At 47.2% G+C, this 19,584-nt stretch overlaps 1 protein-coding gene across 1 annotated transcript; it reads left to right on the forward strand.

Annotated features, from left to right (window-relative positions):
* Window positions 1–17,705: 17,705 nt before the first annotated feature.
* LOC127293076 (uncharacterized) lies at window positions 17,706–19,291 on the forward strand. Its single transcript, XM_051322628.2, has 2 exons — window positions 17,706–19,023; window positions 19,142–19,291. Exon 1 carries the CDS (start codon window positions 17,827–17,829, stop codon window positions 18,979–18,981), a length of 1,155 nt encoding a protein of 384 aa, XP_051178588.1. The 5' UTR covers window positions 17,706–17,826; the 3' UTR covers window positions 18,982–19,023; window positions 19,142–19,291.
* The last annotated feature ends 293 nt before the right edge of the window (window positions 19,292–19,584 follow it).

Genomic DNA, 19,584 nt, shown 5'->3' on the forward strand with positions numbered 1-19,584 from the left:
CAGCCTATGGTCAAAGAACTTCTTCGAATCGGTGCCCAATTTGTTGGGTACCGTGAATATGCTAGCCAAGCTGAAGGTAATATATTTTTTCCATTGGCCCTTGCTTTATAACTTCTTGCTACTGGTTTGTCGCGAGTTTGACGTGTCTTTACTATTTTGACAGGAAAACTTGCAGAAGCCAACAAGCTTGTTGACACTCTTACTCAAAAATTTGAGCAGAGTGAAATGGCTCGCAAGAAGGCTGAACTCGATGCCATCCAAGCTAGAACAGAGGCTGCAGAGGCGACAGCCAAAGCTGCTGGTGTCGACAATCTGCAAAAGAGGCTGGCAGATGCCGAAGCTGCTTTGAATGAGCACAAGGTCTCTCAAGCTTCTCGCGAAAAGGCGATCACCAAACGCTTGGTCGCGCAGAATCGGCGCTTTGTTGGTAACTTTATCGTACCCTTCTATCTTTTTCCCTTTTGTAGTATTAATTTTTCTTCCTGCTGTCGATCAATATGTATTTTTCTCGGCAGCCAAAACAAACCAAGAATTTGAGCTTGAAGATCCCGACGATGATCCTCTTCTGGACGCACTCTCTTTCCTGGAGTTTCACGGGACTGAAGTTCGCGAAGGCATAGAACATGCTGACGCGGGTTTATCAAAGCTGTTCCCCTACTTCTTCCCCAAGAAAGAGGAGCCGAAGACTTTTCTTGCTCTTGCCAAAGAGTTTGATTCATCGGAAGATCTTGGCCTGAAGATGCGCCAAGAAAACATGAAAGTTGCTGTCGAAAGCACTGTTGCCTTGGTCGCAGATAGCCAGCAAACTGTCGACTGGACGAAAGTTGGCGCCACCGAGAAAATAGAACAGACGAAGTGGCGTTCGTTGATTAAGGCAGCCAAGCCCAACGCGAAGAAAATCTTGGCCTATCTCGGGATCAAGCCGGCTTCAACTCCTAGCTCATCAAGGCCGGAGGTCTAGTCGAATGCTTCTTCTTTTTTCTTTTTTTGCTTTTGACGCTGTCACCAAAGTAGTTTTTTGGCGACAACTATCCCACTAGTTCCACTTGTAACGCCTTGTAAATATGCCGAAAGATTAATGAAGACTCTATCTTGCTCATTGATTGATGTCGCCTTTTTGTTGAATTTCAGTTGGTGTTTGATAACTATACTCCGTCTCCTGCTCCTCCCGACGTTTTGCCTTCTCCTTCTTGCTCAAGAAAAAATCTTACTAGTACCGAACCTGTCGAAGATTCCTCGTCGCAAGAATTGGATGAACTTCGGCAGCAACTTCAGTATGCGAAGAGACAAACGCTTGTGATGATGGAGCAGTCCCGTAAGGCCACTGAAGCCGAAAAAATTGCGCTTCAACAGGCTCGAGAGGCCATGGCTGATAAGGACGCTGCCGTTTCTGAAGCTAAAAAGGCGACTTCTCGAGAAAATTCCATGCTTGAGTTAATGAATGAGGCCGCTGCCGATATATCTGGTATTTTTTCGTTGAACCAAAACTCCTTCTCCCTGTGTGTTGTGTCCCTCCAGTTTTTTGAAATCTATTATTGAATAGGTTCCTGGCTTGATTCTACTGCTGAGGATGATAGGGTAGATACAAGGACCAACATGCTTGTCAATCTCTCCCTTGACTATGGCTGTTTGTTCTGGGCCACTCCCGAAAGGACCCGACAAATTGTCAGATTTCAAGACCGCACCTCCCAGGTTCGCGATTTCCGGGATTTCTGTACTAGAACCTTGTCGTTGGTTTATAAGACAATGTTTCCTCGTAATGAGACACCCGATACTCTTCTTGGCTTGATGGAGAAGTTTAAAGATGCCTCGAAGATCCATGACTTTATTAGGGCGCAGCTTTCTGCTGGCGCCAGATTTGCTATGATTATGATCAAGATCTGCCACCCGAAGTTTGATATGAATCAGATTATCCCCAAGTGCTTGGCGAAGATGGCGAAAAAGAAATGGGATGTTAGCAGAATTGATGATTATGTAACTCCTGTGGCCGAAGCTATGATGGATGAACTTCTTCGGATGGATTCTGAATTCTTCGTGAGAGGCAGCTACTCTGAGCATAGCACTCGCTCTTCAAATCGACTGAACATAGATAACATACTAGGTCGTCATTAATTTTTTCCTTGATTTTTTTCCTCAGAACTCTTTTGTGTATTGAGATCACTTTCTGTATTGTATAGCGAATAAACTGTTCTTTCTTCGTTGATACCTCAAGTATCTTGGTGTCGACTTTATTTATTGTATGCGCGAGGTTTTTAAACCAAAGCGTCGGAATTTGTATTGAGCATGCTATATTTGCGGGTACTAGCCCCCGTGCCTTGCGTGATTGCTATTTTGTCTTTGTTTATTTTGCGAGGTATTTTATACCAAGGCGAGATTTTGTCAGGAATATATTTTGCAAGTCTGAGGCGTGAGCCCCCGAGCCTGCTGAAGAAATGCATGTCTCAACTATCTTTGCTATATTGCAGCACCGCGAGTCCGCCTCATTAAAAACCTTTCCCGGCCCCACTCGGTGCCCCGAAAAAGGAAAAGAGTGCGTCTGAAAACTCGCGGGCGTTTCAGTACATTGAAGCTTTACAAGGACTATATTTCGACTCTAGGCGTAGAACCGCCTGAGCTGCGCCACGTTCCAGGGATTTGGCTCCTCCACCCCTGGCTTCTTGTCCTTTATCATGTACGCTCCTCCTCCAATTACTTCTGTGACGATGTAAGGTCCAAGCCATGGTGACTCGAGCATTTCATGACTTTTTTTGCGTGAGCCGAAGGACTAGATCTCCCACCTGAAAGGATCTTGGCCGTAAACGTCGACTATGATAATTCTTCAGGTCCTGCTGATATTTAGTTACTCGAGAGAGGACTTCATCTCTAGCCTCGTCGAGCGCATCGACGTCATCTTCTAACGCTTTTCTCGACACCTCTTCATCATATTCTACGACTCGTGGAGAATCGTGCTCTACCTCAATTGGTAACACTGCTTCTGCTCCATGAACCAAGAAAAACGGAGTTTCTTGTGTCGCTGTGTTTGGTGTTGTTCGTATGCTCCATAATACACTGGGCAGCTCCTCTGGCCAGGTATATCGAGCTTTTTCCAGTGGCCCTAGTAAGCGTTTCTTGATGCCGTTGCAGATTATTCCGTTGGCTTTCTCGACTTGACCGTTGGTTTGCGGGTGTGCAACCGACGCAAAGTTTAGCTTGATACCCACTTCTTCGCAATAATCCTTGAACTCATTGGATGTGAAGTTACTGCCGTTGTCCGTGACGATGCTGTGAGGCACTCCAAACCTGAAGACGAGACTTTTTACGAATTTAACTGCGGATGCTCCGTCTGGTGAGTTTATCGGCTTCGCTTCTATCCACTTTGTGAATTTGTCGACAGCTACCAGCATATATTCTTTTCCTCCTGGCCAAGACTTGTGTAACTTGCCCACCATATCAAGGCCCCATTGAGCAAAAGGCCAAGATAAGGGTATTGGCATCAGTTCTGCTGCTGGAGAGTGAGGTTTTGCGGAAAACCTCTGGCACGCATCACAGGTTCGTACTATCTCCTTCGCGTCCTCTATTGCTGTCAACCAGTAAAATCCAGCTCGAAAGACTTTTGCAGCAATAGCTCGGCTACTCGCGTGGTGACCGCAAATTCCTTCGTGTACATCTTTCAAGATCAGCCTTCCTTCTTCGGGTGTAACGCACCTTTGTAGTACTCCCGAAATACTTCGCTTGTATAGCTCCCCTTTGACCACAGTAAAAGCTTTTGATCGTCTAATAACTCGCCTTGCTTCAACTGGATCTTCGGGTATTTCCTTCTTCATGATGTATGCTATGTACGTCTGCATCCATGGTACCTGTATCATCATGACCAAGTCCTGATCCTCTTCTTCTTCCTCCTACTCTTCCTTGGTAGCCCCCGTGGGTTTCTTCTCCTTCTTTTTTGGTTTTGTCGACTTCGTAGATCTCTCTGCTATTTCTTCCCAAAATACGCCTGGCGGGACTGCAAGGCATTGCGACCTGATGTTGGCAAGAACGTCGGCTTCGTCATTGCTCAATCTGCTGATATGATTTACTTCGCATCCATCGAACAGCTTCTCGAGCTCGTTGTAGACTTCCTTGTATGCTATCATACTATCGTTGACTGCGTCGCATTGGTTCATGACTTGTTGAGCTACCAACTGCGAGTCGCCAAAGATTTTTAGTCGAGTTGCACCGCAGGCTTTCGCCATCTTCATCCCGTGTATGAGGGCTTCGTATTCTGCCTCATTGTTGGACGCGTTTGGAAACGTCATCCTCAGGACGTACTTTAGCTTGTCGCCTTCAGGTGATATCAGTATCACGCCTGCACCAGCTCCTTCCAATCTCTTGGACCCGTCGAAGTTCATGGTCCAAGTTCTCGATAAATCCGGTGGTCCTGTATTTTGCAGCTCCATCCACTCTGCGATGAAGTCTGGTAAGATCTGCGATTTGATTGCTTTTCTTTTTTCATACGTGATGTCCCGAGGGGAAAGTTCTATTCCCCAAAGGGAGACACGACCTGTAGCTTCTGGATTGTTGAGTATGTTTGACAAAGGAGCCTCATTGACCACTATGATCGGGTGTGCCGAAAAATAGTGCCGCAGTTTTCGTGCGGTTGTGAACACTCCATATGCTAGCTTTTGGTACTGAGGGTACCTCTGTTTTGAAGGCGATAAAACTTCGCTGACGAAGTATACTGGCCTCTGTACTCCATGGAGTTTTCCTTCTTCCTCCCTTTCAACGACAAGTACCGTGCTTACCACCTGGGGTGTGGCCGCGATATACAGCAACAACGGCTCCTTCTCTTTTGGTGCCACCAAGATTGGGGGTGTCGAGATTTTGCGCTTAAGGTCCTCAAAAGCTCTGTCCGCTTCTTCGTTCCACTGGAACTTGTCTCCCTGTTTGATCAAGGCGTAAAACGGTAACGCCTTTTCTCCTAACCTGGCGACGAATCTGCTTAAAGCTGCGACTCGCCCGGTTAACTGCTGTACTTCTTTTAACTTCGTGGGCTTCCTCATTGTTACGATGGCCTGTATTTTCTCGGGGTTTGCTTCAATCCCTCTTGCTGATACTAGGAACCCGAGAAGTTCCCCTGCAGGAACGCCGAAAGAGCACTTTGTCGGGTTCAGCTTGAGGCAAAACTTGTCGAGGTTGTCGAAAGTTTCCTTCAGGTCCTCAATTAGGGTGTCGCCTTTTTTGGATGTTATGATGACATCGTCGATGTATACTTGTACATTTTTCCCTATCTGCTCTGCTAGGCACTTCTGCATCATCCGCTGATACGTTGCTCCCGCGTTTTTCAACCCGAAGGGCATTGTTCGATAGCAGAACACGCCGTAAGGGGTGATAAACGCTGTTTTCACCTCATCATCTTCTTTCAATCTAATCTGGTTATAACCAGAATAAGCATCCAGGAAGGAAAGACGTTCGCATCCTGCCGTGGAGTCGATGATTTGATCGATCCTTGGGAGGGGAAAGTGATCCTTTGGACAGTGTTTATTAAGACACGTGAAGTCGACGCACATGCGAAGGACCTTCGTGTTTTTCTTCGGCACCAACACTGGGTTAGCTACCCATGTGGCCTCTGTGTGTATTTCTTTGATGAAACCTGCTTCTCTGAGTCTATTAATTTCCGACAGCATAGCCTTGCGGTTTGGTTCCGAAAAACGCCGCAAAGGTTGTTTGATTGGTTTCGCGATTGGATCCAAGTGTAGATGGTGCTCGACGAGTTCCCTGGGTACTCCTGGCATGTCAGCTGGACACCATGCGAAGATTTTCCAGTGCTCACGGAGGAACTCGACGAGCGCGCTTTCCTATGCGAGGTCCATGTTATTTGCGATGGACGTCGTTTTCTTCGGGTCTGTCGGGTGGATCTGTGCTTCCTTGGAATCCTTTGCTGTGTTGAAGGTTGACTCCTTGCTAGGCCTCCCCACATCTGGTAGTACGTCGTAATCTGTCGTGAGCTGTGACTCCATATATTCTGCTTGCATCCCGAAGGTTTCTGAGAGTCGATGGAAATCCTTATCACATTTATCGGCAAGCGAAAAACTTCCTTTAATCGTGATTGACCCTTTTGGTCCAGGCATCCTCCACAACAGGTATGTGTAGTGTGGTACTGCCATGAACCTAGCGTATGCTGGGCGCCCCAACAGAGCATGATACTGTGATGGGAAATCTACGACTTCGAACTCCAACCTTTCGATTCTGTAATTCTCTCGAGTACCGAACTGAACGTCGAGATTAATCCTTCCCAATGGGTAACTTGGTTTATCTGGTGTGATGCCATGAAATCTCGTATCCGTTGGTTTGAGGTTTGCCAAGGATATGTTCATCTTCCTTAGTGTATCTGCGTACATAAGGTTTAGACTGCTTCCTCCGTCGATGAAAACTCGCGATACGTCGAATCCTGCGATCACTGCTGGCAAAATAAGTGCTGACTGCCCTGGTAGAGGAACTTGCTGCGGGTGATCCGCAATTGTGAAACCGATGTCCTGTCCCGACCAATTGAGATACTCGACTGTTGGTGGAGGCATCTTTTCTGCCATGAACACCTGTCACGATATTACCTTCTGAGCTCTATTGGATGGTCTTCCTTTCTGAATCATTGAGACCGCTCCATGTGAGTTGGGATCAACATATGGTGGTGGTGCTGGTGCTGCCGCAATCCTGAGCTGATGCCGATTTTCTTCCGTAATTGCGGGAGGAGGTGGTAGGTGGATCTCACTCCTAGGTCCTTGGGGGTTTCGACTTGCTGCCTGAGCGTGGGCTTGCGCGGCAACCCTCATCATTGCTTGAAAATTTCGACAGTCCTTCTGTAGATGTCCTGACTGCCTTACTCCGTTGCTGTCGACGAAGAAGTGCATCTGGCATGGGCCGTTCATCATATCCTCAGGGGTCACAAAGGGCCTTCTAGGTCCATTGTTTGGTCTATTATTTCGTGGGTCATCTCTGTTGTCACTTCGCTGCTCATTGCTTCGTTGGTAATTGTCTCTGTTGCTTCCTCTAGCACCCGCTCGAAACCCAGCCGAAATTTGGCCAGGTGGATCATAACTCGAGAATCGAGAGAATCGTCGCCTGCCCTGATAGTTTCGACTGCGGTCCTCCTCTGGTGACCTGTGTCGCTTATTATGTACAGCGTCTTCACCATCTGCCCACTTGTTTGCTATCTCCATCAACGCTGATACTGTTTTTGGGTTGGTTCTCCCCAGATCCTCCACGAAATCTCCTCGCCGGACTCCTGCAACGAACGCATCTATGGCTCTCTCGTCAGATATGTTTTCTGCCGAGTTTTTGATAATATTCCATCTTTGGATATACTTCCTCATTGATTCATCATGTTTCTGTCGGCATGATCTCAACTCCTCAAGTGTCGCTGGCTTTTTGCAAGTAGACCGAAAGTTCTTGATGAATATATCCTCGAAATCAGTCCAGTTGTCAATGGAGCCTACTGGAAGCTTCTTTATCCAAGATCTTGCGGCTCCACTCAAGTGCACCTGAATGCTCTGCATTGCCGTCGCCCTTGTACCGCCGATTAGCTTTACTGTCTCGAGGTAATCTACCAACCAATCCTCGGGATCCTGCAATCCGTCGAATTTTTTGAAATTGTCGGGTAGCTTAAACCCTGAGGGTACCCGAGTTTTTCGGACCCTTCTAGTAAAGCATGGTAATCCGCACATATCCTCCTCAGCTAGGTCTGGAGAGTGTCGATGTTCCCTTCTCTATTGTCGTGCCCTGTCTACCCTTGCCTGGGTTTCTGCGTCCCTTGCGTCGCCTGTTCTCTCGGGAGCTGCTGCTGCAACCGCAGGTCGTGGACTATTTTGCCTTGCTGATCCTTCGGGAGGCGTTGATGCAAACGCTGTTCCCATGGCTCCAACACCTGCCATGGCCATGTTGTACAGTACTTCCCTTGGATCTCCAGGAGGTGGCCTGGATGCGAGGATATAAGCTTGTGTCGCCATGTACCCAGCTTCCGGTGTTTTGGGAATAATATTTCCTCTTGTGTCTATCGACATAAAGGACATGTCGAGGTTTTGAACTAGATTCTCTCTTTCTGCTTCAGGTATGTTTTGCAACCTTGACCTTGCCCTGTTCCGAGCTTCTCTGTGACTATCTCCCGAAGTTCCTGAATGCCGACTGAGGTCTGCCCTTCGCCTGCTTGACGCAGAGGCTGCCTCCCTTCTTTTGTTCAGAACCTCTGTTTGTTTTTCTAATTCCCTTCCAGCTCGAGCAAGTCTATATTGGTATGCCTGCAATTCTTCGACCGTGACGGTTGTCGCCATTTGTTCTGAACCATCCATAGCTCTTGCGGCTCTGTCCCACGCTGTTTGCGGCAACTGAACTCTCAGACGTGGCGTAGGCCCGACGTATTTGTTACCTAGCCCTCGCCTTAAATCAGAGGGATCGACGTATGGATTTCCTGCATCGTCGAAAGCCTCCGATGTTTGCTCCTGTTCACGACTTGTTTCTCCGATGACGTAGACTTGGTGATAGCTAGAATTCTGCGCCTTGCTGGATTTGGTGACACCATCATAGAGATTGGTGAAGACTTTTCCAATGGTGATAGATTTGTCGATGAAGTCGAAGCTGTCGACACTTTCGGAATCGCTGCTTATATAAGAGTCCACAGACGACTCGAAAGACATGTCACTGAAGATCTTGGCGAGTGTTTCGCTTGCATTGATGCCGACAAAGTGTGGCGAAGATGTTTCTTCGTCGCCTGACTCGATCGATGACGCCGAGCTCGAAGATTCAGTATGCTCCACAGGAAACCTCGGGAGGGTCGGAACTTCGAGACGATAACTTCCTTCCTTCCCGACGCGAAAGTGGAACCTCCCGAACGTCATCCCCATGGGCTCCTCCGGATATGTATATGCATCCAAACGGGAGGGCGGGTGAGGCACAAAATCAACGAGACCAGTTTCGATCTGTCCTGACTCGATCGATGACGCCGAGCTCGAAGATTCAGTATGCTCCACAGGAAACCTCGGGAGGGTCGGAACTTCGAGACGATAACTTCCTTCCTTCCCGACGCGAAAGTGGAACCTCCCGAACGTCATCCCCATGGGCTCCTCCGGATATGTATATGCATCCAAACGGGAGGGCGGGTGAGGCACAAAATCAACGAGACCAGTTTCGATCTGTTTACCTCTATCCATGATGTTGCTTGCTGCCGATGAAGTCGACGATTCTGAACGTGCCATCGAGATCAGCTCCTTGTCTCCTCTAAATCCCACAGACGGCGCCAATTGACAAGGTATTAACTTGTCAATGCCTACGAATAGTAGACTAGGGTTTCGTGTAATGTAGAGGGCAAGTAGATCTCGAAGGTTATCAGCCGAATAATACTCGACGAAATAGAACTAGGGTTTGCTCAACAATGATTCAATGATCTCCTCGTCCCTCGACTCCCCCTTATATACAAGTTGGAGCCGAGGGATTCGTAATACACAAGTTTACAGAGTCCGGGAGGGTTTCTAACCCGTCCCGCAAGATTACAATTTGACCCTTCCTATTACAACTCTAGCTTTCCTTAATAACATCTTTGGGCTTCCGAGTCTTCTTATTCTTCGGGTATTGGGCCTTCAGTAAACCCCGGGTACTATCTTTGGCAGGCCCATTGGGGATGCCTATGTCAGATGCCTTGGGCATCCCCAAGCTTAGACGCTTGAGTCTTCTTGATATATGCAGGGGTGAACCACCGGGGCATCCCCAAGCTTAGAGCTTTCACTCTCCTTGATCATGTTGTATCATCCTCCTCTCTTGATCCTTGAAAACTTCCTCCACACCAAACTCAAAACAACTCATTAGAGGGTTAGTGCACAATTAAAATTCACATATTCAGAGGTGACACAATCGTTCTTTACACTTCTGGACATTGCACAAAGCTACTGAAAGTCAATGGAATCGAAAAATCCATCAAGCATGGTAAAACAAGCAATGCAAAATAAAAGGCAGAATCTGTCAAAACAGAACAGTTCGTAAAGACGTATTTTTAACATGCACCAGACTTGCTCAGATGAGAAAACTTAAAAATAATGAAAGTTGCGTACATATCTGAGGATCACTCACGTAAATTGGCATAATTTTCTGAGTTACCTACAGAGAATTAGACCCAGATTCGTGACAGCAAAGAAATCTATTTCTGCGCAGTAATCCAAATCTAGTATCATACTTCTATTAGAGACTTTACTTGGCACAACAATGCAATAAAACTAAGATAAGGAGAGGTTTCTACAGTAGTAAACAACTTCCAAGACTCAAATATAAAACAAAAATATTGTAGTAAAAACATGGGTTGTCTCCCATAAGCGCTTTTCTTTAACGCCTTTCAGCTAGGCGCAGAAAGTGTATATCAAGTATTATCAAGAGACGAAGTGTCAACATCATAACTTGTTCTAATGATAGAATCAAAAGGTAACTTCATTCTCTTTCTAGGGAAGTGTTCCATACCTTTCTTGAGAGGAAATTGATATTTAATATTACCTTCCTTCATATCAATGATAGCACCAATAGTTCGAAGAAAAGGTCTTCCCAATATAATGGGACAAGATGCATTGCATTCAATATCCAAGCCAACAAAATCAACGGGGACAAGGTTATTGTTAACCATAATATGAATATTATCAACTTTCCCCAAAGGTTTCTTTGTAGAGTTATCAGCAAGATTAATATCCAAATAACAATTTTTCAATGGTGGCAAGTCAAGCATATTATAGATTTTCTTAGGCATAACGGAAATACTTGCACCAAGATCACATAAAGCATTACAACCAAAATCATTGACCTTCATCTTAATGATGGGCTCCCAATCATCCTCTAGCTTCCTAGGAATAGAAGTTTCGCGTTCTAGTTTCTCTTCTCTAGCTTTTATGAGAGCATTTGTAATATGTTTCGTGAAAGCCAAATTTATAGCACTAGCATTAGGACTTTTAGCAAGTTTTTGTAAGAACTTTATAACTTCATAGATATGACAATCATCAAAATCTAAACCATTATGATCTAAAGCAATGGGATCATTGTCCCCAATGTTGGAAAAAATTTCAGCAGTTTTATCACAGGCAGTTTCAACAGTTTTAGCAGTTTCAGGCAGTTTTTCGCGCTTTGCATTAGAAGTGGAAACATTGCCTACACCAATTCTTTTACCATTATTAGTAGGAGGTGCAGCAACATGTGTAGCATTAGCATTGCTAGTGGTGGTAATAGTCCAAACTTTAGCTACATTATTCTCTTTAGCTAGTTTTTCATTTTCTTCTCTTTCCCACCTAGCATGCAATTCAGCCATTAATCTTATATTCTCATTAATTCTAACTTGTATGGCATTTGCTGTAGTAAAATTTTTATTATCAATATCCCTATTAGGCATAACTTTCAATTTCAAAAGATCAACATCAGTAGCAAGACTATCAACTTTAGAAGCAAGTATATCAATTTTCCCAAGCTTTTCTTCAACAGATTTGTTAAAAGCAGTCTGTGTACTAATAAATTCTTTAAGCATAGCTTCAAGTCCAGGGGGTGTGTTCCTATTATTGTTGTAAGAATTCCCATAAGAATTACCATAACCGTTACCACTATTATAAGGATATGGTCTATAGTTGTTACTAGAATTGTTCCGATAAGCATTGTTGCTGAAATTATTATTTTTAATGTAGTTGACATCAACATGTTCTTCTTGGGCAACCAATGAAGTTAATGGAATATTATTAGGATCAACATTTGTCCTATCATTCACAAGCATAGACATAATAGCATCAATCTTGTCACTCAAGGAAGAGGTTTCTTCGACAGAATTTACCTTCTTACCTTGTGGAGCTCTTTCCGTGTGCCATTCAGAGTAATTAATCATCATATTATCAAGTAGCTTTGTTGCTTCACCAAGAGTGATGGACATAAAGGTACCTCCAGCAGCTGAATCCAATAGGTTCCGCGAAGAAAAATTCAGTCCTGCATAAAAGGTTTGGATGATCATCCAAGTAGTCAGTCCATGGGTTGGGCAATTTTTAACCAAAGATTTCATTCTTTCCCATGCTTGTGCAACATGCTCAGTATCCAATTGTTTAAAATTCATTATGCTACGCCTCAAAGATATAATTTTAGCGGGGGGATAATATCTACCAATAAAAGCATCCTTGCATTTAGTCCATGAATCAATACTATTCTTAGGCAGAGATAGCAACCAATCTTTAGCTCTTCCTCTTAATGAGAAAGGGAACAATTTTAATTTTATTATGTCACCATCTACATCTTTATAATTTTGCATTTCACAAAGTTCAACAAAATTATTGAGATGGGCAGCAACATCATCAGAACTAACACCAGAAAATTGCTCTCGCATAACAAGATTCAGTAAAGCAGGTTTAATTTCAAAGAATTCTGCTGTAGTAGCAGGTGGAGCAATAGGTGTGCATAAGAAATCATTATTATTTGTGGTTGTGAAGTCACACAACTTAGTATTTTTAGGAGTACCCATTTTAGCAATAGTAAATAAAGCAAACTAGATAAAGTAAATGCAAGTAACTAATTTTTTTGTGTTTTTAATATAGATAACAAAATAGTAAATAAAGTAAAACTAGCAACTAATTTTTTTTTGTTTTGTTTTAGTGCAGCAAACAAAGTAGTAAATAAAATAAAGCAAGACAAAAACAAAGTAAAGAGATTGGATTGTGAAGACTCCACTTGCAGCGTGTCTTGATCTCCCCGGCAACGGCGCCAGAAAATTAGCTGCTTGCGCACAGTTGATGTGGGCGTAGTAGCTTCCTTGTGATGTTGGGAACCCCAAGAGGAAGGTATGATGTGTACAGCAGCAAGTTTTCCCTCAGTAAGAAACCAAAGTTTATCGAACCAGTAGGAGCCAAGAAGCACGTTGAAGGTTGATGGCGGAGAGATGTAGTGCGGCGCAACACCAGGGATTCCGGCGCCAACGTGGAACCTGCACAACACAACCAAAGTACTTTGCCCCAACGAAACAGTGAGGTTATCAATCTCACCGGCTTGCTGTAACAAAGGATTAGATGTATAGTGTGGATGATGATTGTTTGCAGAAAACAGTAAAACAAGTATTGCAGTAGATTGTATTCGATGTAAAAGATTGGACCGGGGTCCACAGTTCACTAGAGGTGTCTCTCCCATAAGAAATAGCATATTGGGTAAACAAATTACAGTTGGGCAATTGACAAATAGAGAGGGCATGACAATGCACATACATGACATGATGAGTATTGTGAGATTCAATTGGGCATTACGACAAAGTACATAGACCGCTATCCAGCATGCATCTATGCCTAAAAAGTCCACTTTCAGGTTATCATCCGAACCCCTTCCGGTATTAAGTTGCAAGCAACATACAATTGCATTAAGTATGGTGCGTAATGTAATCAATAACTACATCCTCGGACATAGCATCAATGTTTTATCCCTAGTGGCAACAGCACATCCACAACCTTAGAACTTTCTGTCACTGTCCCAGATTTAATGGAGGCATGAAACCACTATCGAGCATAAATACTCCCTCTTGGAGTTACAAGCAATGACTTGGCCAGAGCCTCTACTAGCAACGGAGAGCATGCAAGATCATAAACAACACATAGATAATAGATTAACAATCAACGTAACATAGTATTCTCTATCCATCGGATCCCAACAAACGCACATGTAGCTTTACAGATAGATGATCTTGATCATGATAGGCAGCTCACAAGATCAGACAATGATAGCACAATGAGGAGAAGACAACCATCTAGCTACTGCTATGGACCCATAGTCCAGGGGTGAACTACTCACACATCAATCCGGAGGCGACCATGGCGGTGTAGAGTCCTCCGGGAGATGATTCCCCTCTCCGGCAGGGTGCCGGAGGAGATCTCTTGAATCCCCCGAGATGAGATTGGCGGCGGCGGCGTCTCAGTAAGGTTTTCCGTATCGTGGCTCTCGGTACTGGGGGTTTCGCGACGAAGACTACATGTAGGCGGAAGGGCAGGTCAGGGGGCCACACGGGGGCCCCACACACTAGGGCCGCGCGGGCCCCCCTTGGGCCGCGCCGCCCTAGCGTGGCGGCGCCCCGTGGCCCCACTTCGTCTTCCCTCCGGTCTTCTGGAAGCTTCGTGGCAAAATAGGCCCCTGGGCGTTGATTTCGTCCAATTCCGAGAATATTTCCTTACTAGGATTTCTGAAACCAAAAACAGCAGAAAACAAAGAATCGGCTCTTCGGCATCTCGTTAATAGGTTAGTGCCGGAAAATGCATAATAATGACATATAATGTGTATAAAACATGTGAGTATCATCATAAAAGTAGCATGGAATATAAGAAATTATAGATACGTTTGAGATGTATCACCGGTAGCGAGCGACGTCCTGGAGGAGCCTCGCCTGTCGCTCCGCCTCCTCCTTCTCCCACTGCTCCCTCGACCAGGCACAGGCCTGGTCGAGCGGCATGGCGTTCTCGGCGGGGACGAGGTCCTGGAGGGACCTCGCGATGACGGCCTCGAGGATGGCGGCGTCCTCGGCGCTTTCGGCCTCCTCCACCTTCACCTTCGCCGGCTTGTGCTTCCGCTCGCCGGAGGTGTCATGTTCGCGCTTGGGGCGGCGCCGTCCTTGTGCCGTCGATGGCTCGCGGATGACGATGCCACCGCCGCGCGTGCGGTGGCTAGGCGGGGAAGACGGCTCCTTTTTCACCGGCGCCAAGGATGGCGCCGACCTGGAGATCGACCTCGCCGCCGAACCGGACGACGAGGAACTGGCAGCCATGCGCCGTGGCTGCCAGCTGTTTCCCCGGCGGAGGCTGGTCGATGCCCTCGATGGAGGGGGTATCGTGAGCACCGGGGAGTTGCCACCCTCAATGTGCTCGAGGACGTTATGGAGCGTCCTATTCGGCGCGCTCCACCGCCGTCGACCCGCGGCGTTGTTGCGCGGAGGCGGAGGTGGCGGGCCGTCGTAGGACGCCAGTTCGCGCTCCCACCGCCGGAGGAAGAAGGAGTTCCACCGCGTGTAGTTCTCGGGGTGGTGGCGCGGGTCGACGCGTTCTTCCTCCGTCATCGCTATCCGCGCCTCCTCGATGGCGACGTCGAGGGCGTGGCCCTGGGGCGGCGGCGGGATTGGCAAGCCACCAGCGCTGAGCCGCCACCCGCCGCCGGGAGGCCTCGTGTCCGGCGGGCAGGGGTACCCCGCCTAGTGGAGGAGGTGTCCCTCCCACGCGTGGAGCGACCGGCGGGGGAAGCCGTTGTTGCTTGCCCCGTCGTCGTCGTAGAACGCCATCGGGAGAGTGGAGGGAGAGTGAGCAGGGGTAGGCGTCGCGGCGAGCGGAGCGGCGTATATAGGCGCGGCTGGCGCCGGCGATTAATGTCGCGTGGAAGATGATGCGTGCGCGGAAGACGATGCGACGACATTAACTCGCGGCCGGCGAATGCTGACCGGCAGCAGGCTTTTACAGCGCGCGGAAGACGATGCGATGAGGACGACGATCGGTTTCTCTCGCCGACAAGTTGGGGCCACCAGACGCGCGGGAAGTTTCCTCGACGTTTCGCGCGCTTTTGTTTCGTCCGGACTCCCCGAGCGCTCCCCGGGGGGCCGGGGATGGCGTGGGATCGCCGGATGAATTTAGGCCCAAATCCGGACGAAATCGAGGAACCGGGGGCGCGACTGGGACGAATTTCGCCGTCCGGATAGAAAAAACTTCGCTCGGGGGCCTCGTCGGGGAGACGAGTGGAGATGCTCTAAGCAGTGTGTTTCTTTTGCAATAAAGGCCATCAACTAAAAACAGTAGAATCCCTTCCCTTTTGGGAAAAGCCTCAACTCTCTCAGAATTCCTTCCCTTTTGTGAACTAAAATTGGCTTTATGCAAATAAACCTAGAGCTTAGCACCCCCTTTACTAAATTTTACTAGTACTTACACTAGTATTAATTTGCGAGTACATTAAAGTACTCACGGCTGTGTCCCTGACTATTCAAATGGCCAGACTATGAAGAAGAGCAGCAGGACCAAGATGACGGCCAACAGGACGTCTACGATAACTAGGAAATCTTCTGACGTCAAGCGTTGGCCTGTGGATTAGATAGTCCGCTACTACTACGCTTCCGCTATGTAATGTGTTCGTTGATCATTAGATCAACTATTTGTGTAATATTGGATCATGTGATCTGAATTTGTAAGACGACTATGGTTTGTAATGAATGATGACTTATGATATCAACTGTTATGTCTCGCAACAACAATTTTCCTGGGATTGCGATGTATGGCATAATAGGCATCTGGACTTAAAAATCCGGGTGTTGACAGTTCTTGAAGTCAATTGATTGAATGGGGTTCAATAGTCCCACATCATTACATTAAGATAAATACCACCAGCTTATATACGCTCTGATTAGCCTAGAATATCAGGAAGGTGAATCAACTAGAGGTAGCACCATTGAAAAGAGGGGAGCTCGGCCACGAGACGGCGGCTGTCGGCGACGGAAAAGAGCGGGACAAGAGAAGGATTTAGAGGGCGAGGGGAGGAGCTGCTCACGGACGACGGGGCTTGGTGCCAAAAAAGAGCGGGGGCAAGAGCAGGCCTGAGCGCAGAGAGGACGGCACCGTGAGCCAGACGAACTACATGTTGTCCTTGCCGGGATAGAGAGACTGAGGACGACGATAAACAGCCCCTCGGCGGCGCGGCGCTCCGGCGGAAGACGGCACAGAAGGACAGCTCGTTACCATCCTCGTGCTATTCAAAATCGAACAGGCACAACACTCCTTGATCTAGGATCAAGCCCAGACCAAGTGGGGATTGTAGCTGAACAAGGACAATTTGGGTTGCTCGAGTAGACCATGCTGCCGGCGGATCACCATGGCCAAGACGAGGACGAGGAAGAATTGGAGCTGACGATGAATTCCAATACAAGGAGAAACCAACATGGACTTGCCCCATGCGGAACATCACCTTGATGTTGTTGTACCCAGCACCACGCCCACATACAACCTCACTATAGGCCTTCATGGGTGTTTTACATGTGAACGATATAATACTTTTCAAGTTAACAATTGGCAGTTTGTATTGTATAAAGAATTGCTGAGATATTTAGCTTAATCTATACCTGCTATTGCATGTGTGCCAATCGCTTTGGAGATAATGGTTTCTTGGATGAGATGGTGTCGTGCCAGTGATTAGATGAATAGAACATGTTAGCTCTCTCTAGGGCAAAAGGTAGTTTAACTACGGAAACTCCAAAAAATACGAGATGCTTTATGAGGCTGTCTTGCTGCAATAATGACTCCCATCTCCGATCGCCCTGAATGATTTCTTGATGTTTCAAATTTTAGATGTAACCAAATTCATATTTTTACTATTGAATCTCTATGCTGCAAAATGAAATAATCGTGTCTCACTTCAAATTTTTAATTTCGAGAATGTTTACATTTATTCTTTCTAGCTTTATTTTGATTGGTACATGTTGTGTGCAAAGATATATAATAATATTGTGTTTGTACTAACAGTAAATTGTTCTGAATTCATATCTTAATAAAAATTAAGGATGGAACCCACCATCGTTACAAGTTCACTATATTATAAGTCAGTGCAGCAATGGGCTTGCAACCATGATTAGTTTCATCATCAATAGAAGAAAATATGACCACCATGGACGATGGTAACAAATCGGAGAAGCTTTAACGCGGAAAATTTGCTCCAGCGTTTAAGTATTTATTCCCCCGGTGGGCCTATCCCACCCCGTCCCCGTCCCCGTCCCGTCTCCCCCTTTGGCTCCTCTCCGCCGCCGCCGCCGCCGACCGTCGGCTCGATCTCATCCCCCATCATATATCTTCAAACCAGAGGAGATCTGCAGATAAAATATCAGCAATGCCTCCTCCGTCGCCTTCCACTTCCCTCTTCCTATTCCACCGCTTCGTGCGTACCGACCCCAATACCACCAGCGATATCCCGTTCCAGGGGCCTGTTCTCACCTCTCAAGACAAGCAGGCGGTTGGTTTCGAGGAGAAGCAGGACGAAGCCGATTCGATTGTGCGCGACTTCGTGCTAGCAGCGGATCTCAAAGGTTTGCCGCTATTTTCCTCGCTGTTCCTCGGAGGCGGCAGCCGGTACACATGTATCCATACAGTCGACAAGGACCTGATTCTGATCGCATCTGACTTTCCTGGAGATAACTCCGTCGAGGTCATTCTCATCTACAACGCCATCGACAGGTCGCTCCGCATGATCCCAACCATGCCACGCACTTACCCCTCCATCTCTTCGCCCATTGTTCTGGTAGCGCGCCAAGATGACGAGGACAGTTCATACACCCTGGTTTATCCTGGTACTGACGCTGAAGGTGATGCAGTTCTCTATATGTGGCCGTCCTCATCCAAGTCGCCATGGTCAACAGTGAAGAAATCTCACTTCTGCATGCCATGGCGCCGGTTCAGGGCTGGAGAAGTGTTCTCGTTCCGTGGTCGTGGTTACTGGGTGGATCTCTTTGTCGGCATCATGTACTGTGACTGCGGCGATTTAATCTCTGATGTCATTGATAGGGTGGACATCCGCACCTTAGACCTGCCTGTGGAGTGCCCTGTGGAAATTGAATTTCAGAAGAAAGTCTTCCGAGCCATCGGCCCTGTTGGGGACTCGATCAAATTTGTTGACATCAACGACTACCGTGATCGTAAGAACTGCATGGTGAGGGTCTGGAGACTGTTGGCAGATATGACTTGGGCTCTAGAATACGAGCTCAGGTTTCAGAGCCTGTTGGCTGGGGGGCAGTTCAAAGGAGACGCAGTGCCAGATTTTATGAATCCGATGCACCCCTTTCTTAGCCCACATGAAGATCATGTCATCTACTTTGCAGTGGGCACATACGACATTCTACCCGTTCCATTCGCTATGCTCCGTGTAGATTTGTGCAGTAAGACATTCAACAGAACAGAGCTCTTATCTCCTATGGCACATTACAGCTTGGGCGTTCATGTTCCTCTCTACACCAACACCGAGGGCAGGCTGCTTGGGCTTACAGCTTAGAGGAAGTTGCCAACTATCTCAGGTTGGAACATCTGAAGCCAGGTAATTCTGTTAGTTAGCTAATTATATTACTTGCTGTTACCAAATGCTTTCTTTAATCCATTCATATTTGAGATCAACATAGCCTGCTCACGTAAAATTAAATTGGTTTATTTGACAGGGGCAGGCATATGGAAGCACAAGAAGAGTATCAGGAATCATGAGAGATTATTGTTTTTTCTTAGTTCTACTAGCAAGATGTTTCTCCGTCTCTTGTTAGTTCCCTGTTTATGTTGCTGCTATTACATTTCTGGAGTGGGCATCGCTACAATCCAGTGTTTCTTCCCCCTAGCTAGGGTTCCTCCTTCCCCAGCGCCGCCGCCGCCAGGCCCTCCCCGCCGCCGCTCGCCTCCCCCTTCCCTCCCGTCCCCTCCACTTCGCCCGACCCCCGTGTCATCCCTCGGGGTGGCCCGGGGGACCAATCCACAAGCAGCGCAGGAGACCCACGGAGGAGCGCCGTGCCGCCGCTGGCTTCGATCGCGGTGGCGGCGGGCCCTGCTTCCCTAAGGGCAGCGGGGACCCTCGGGCTGTTTGCAGCGCAGGCGGCGGAGGTTGGACACAGGG

This window comes from Lolium perenne, chromosome 4, assembly GCF_019359855.2.
Source record: "Lolium perenne isolate Kyuss_39 chromosome 4, Kyuss_2.0, whole genome shotgun sequence".
NCBI classification, from domain to species: Eukaryota; Viridiplantae; Streptophyta; class Magnoliopsida; order Poales; family Poaceae; genus Lolium; species Lolium perenne.

Coding starts and splice junctions, on each gene's coding strand:
- LOC127293076 (XM_051322628.2), top strand. CDS start 17,827: ATGCCTCCTCCGTCGCCTTCCACTTCCCTCTTCCTATTCCACCGCTTC.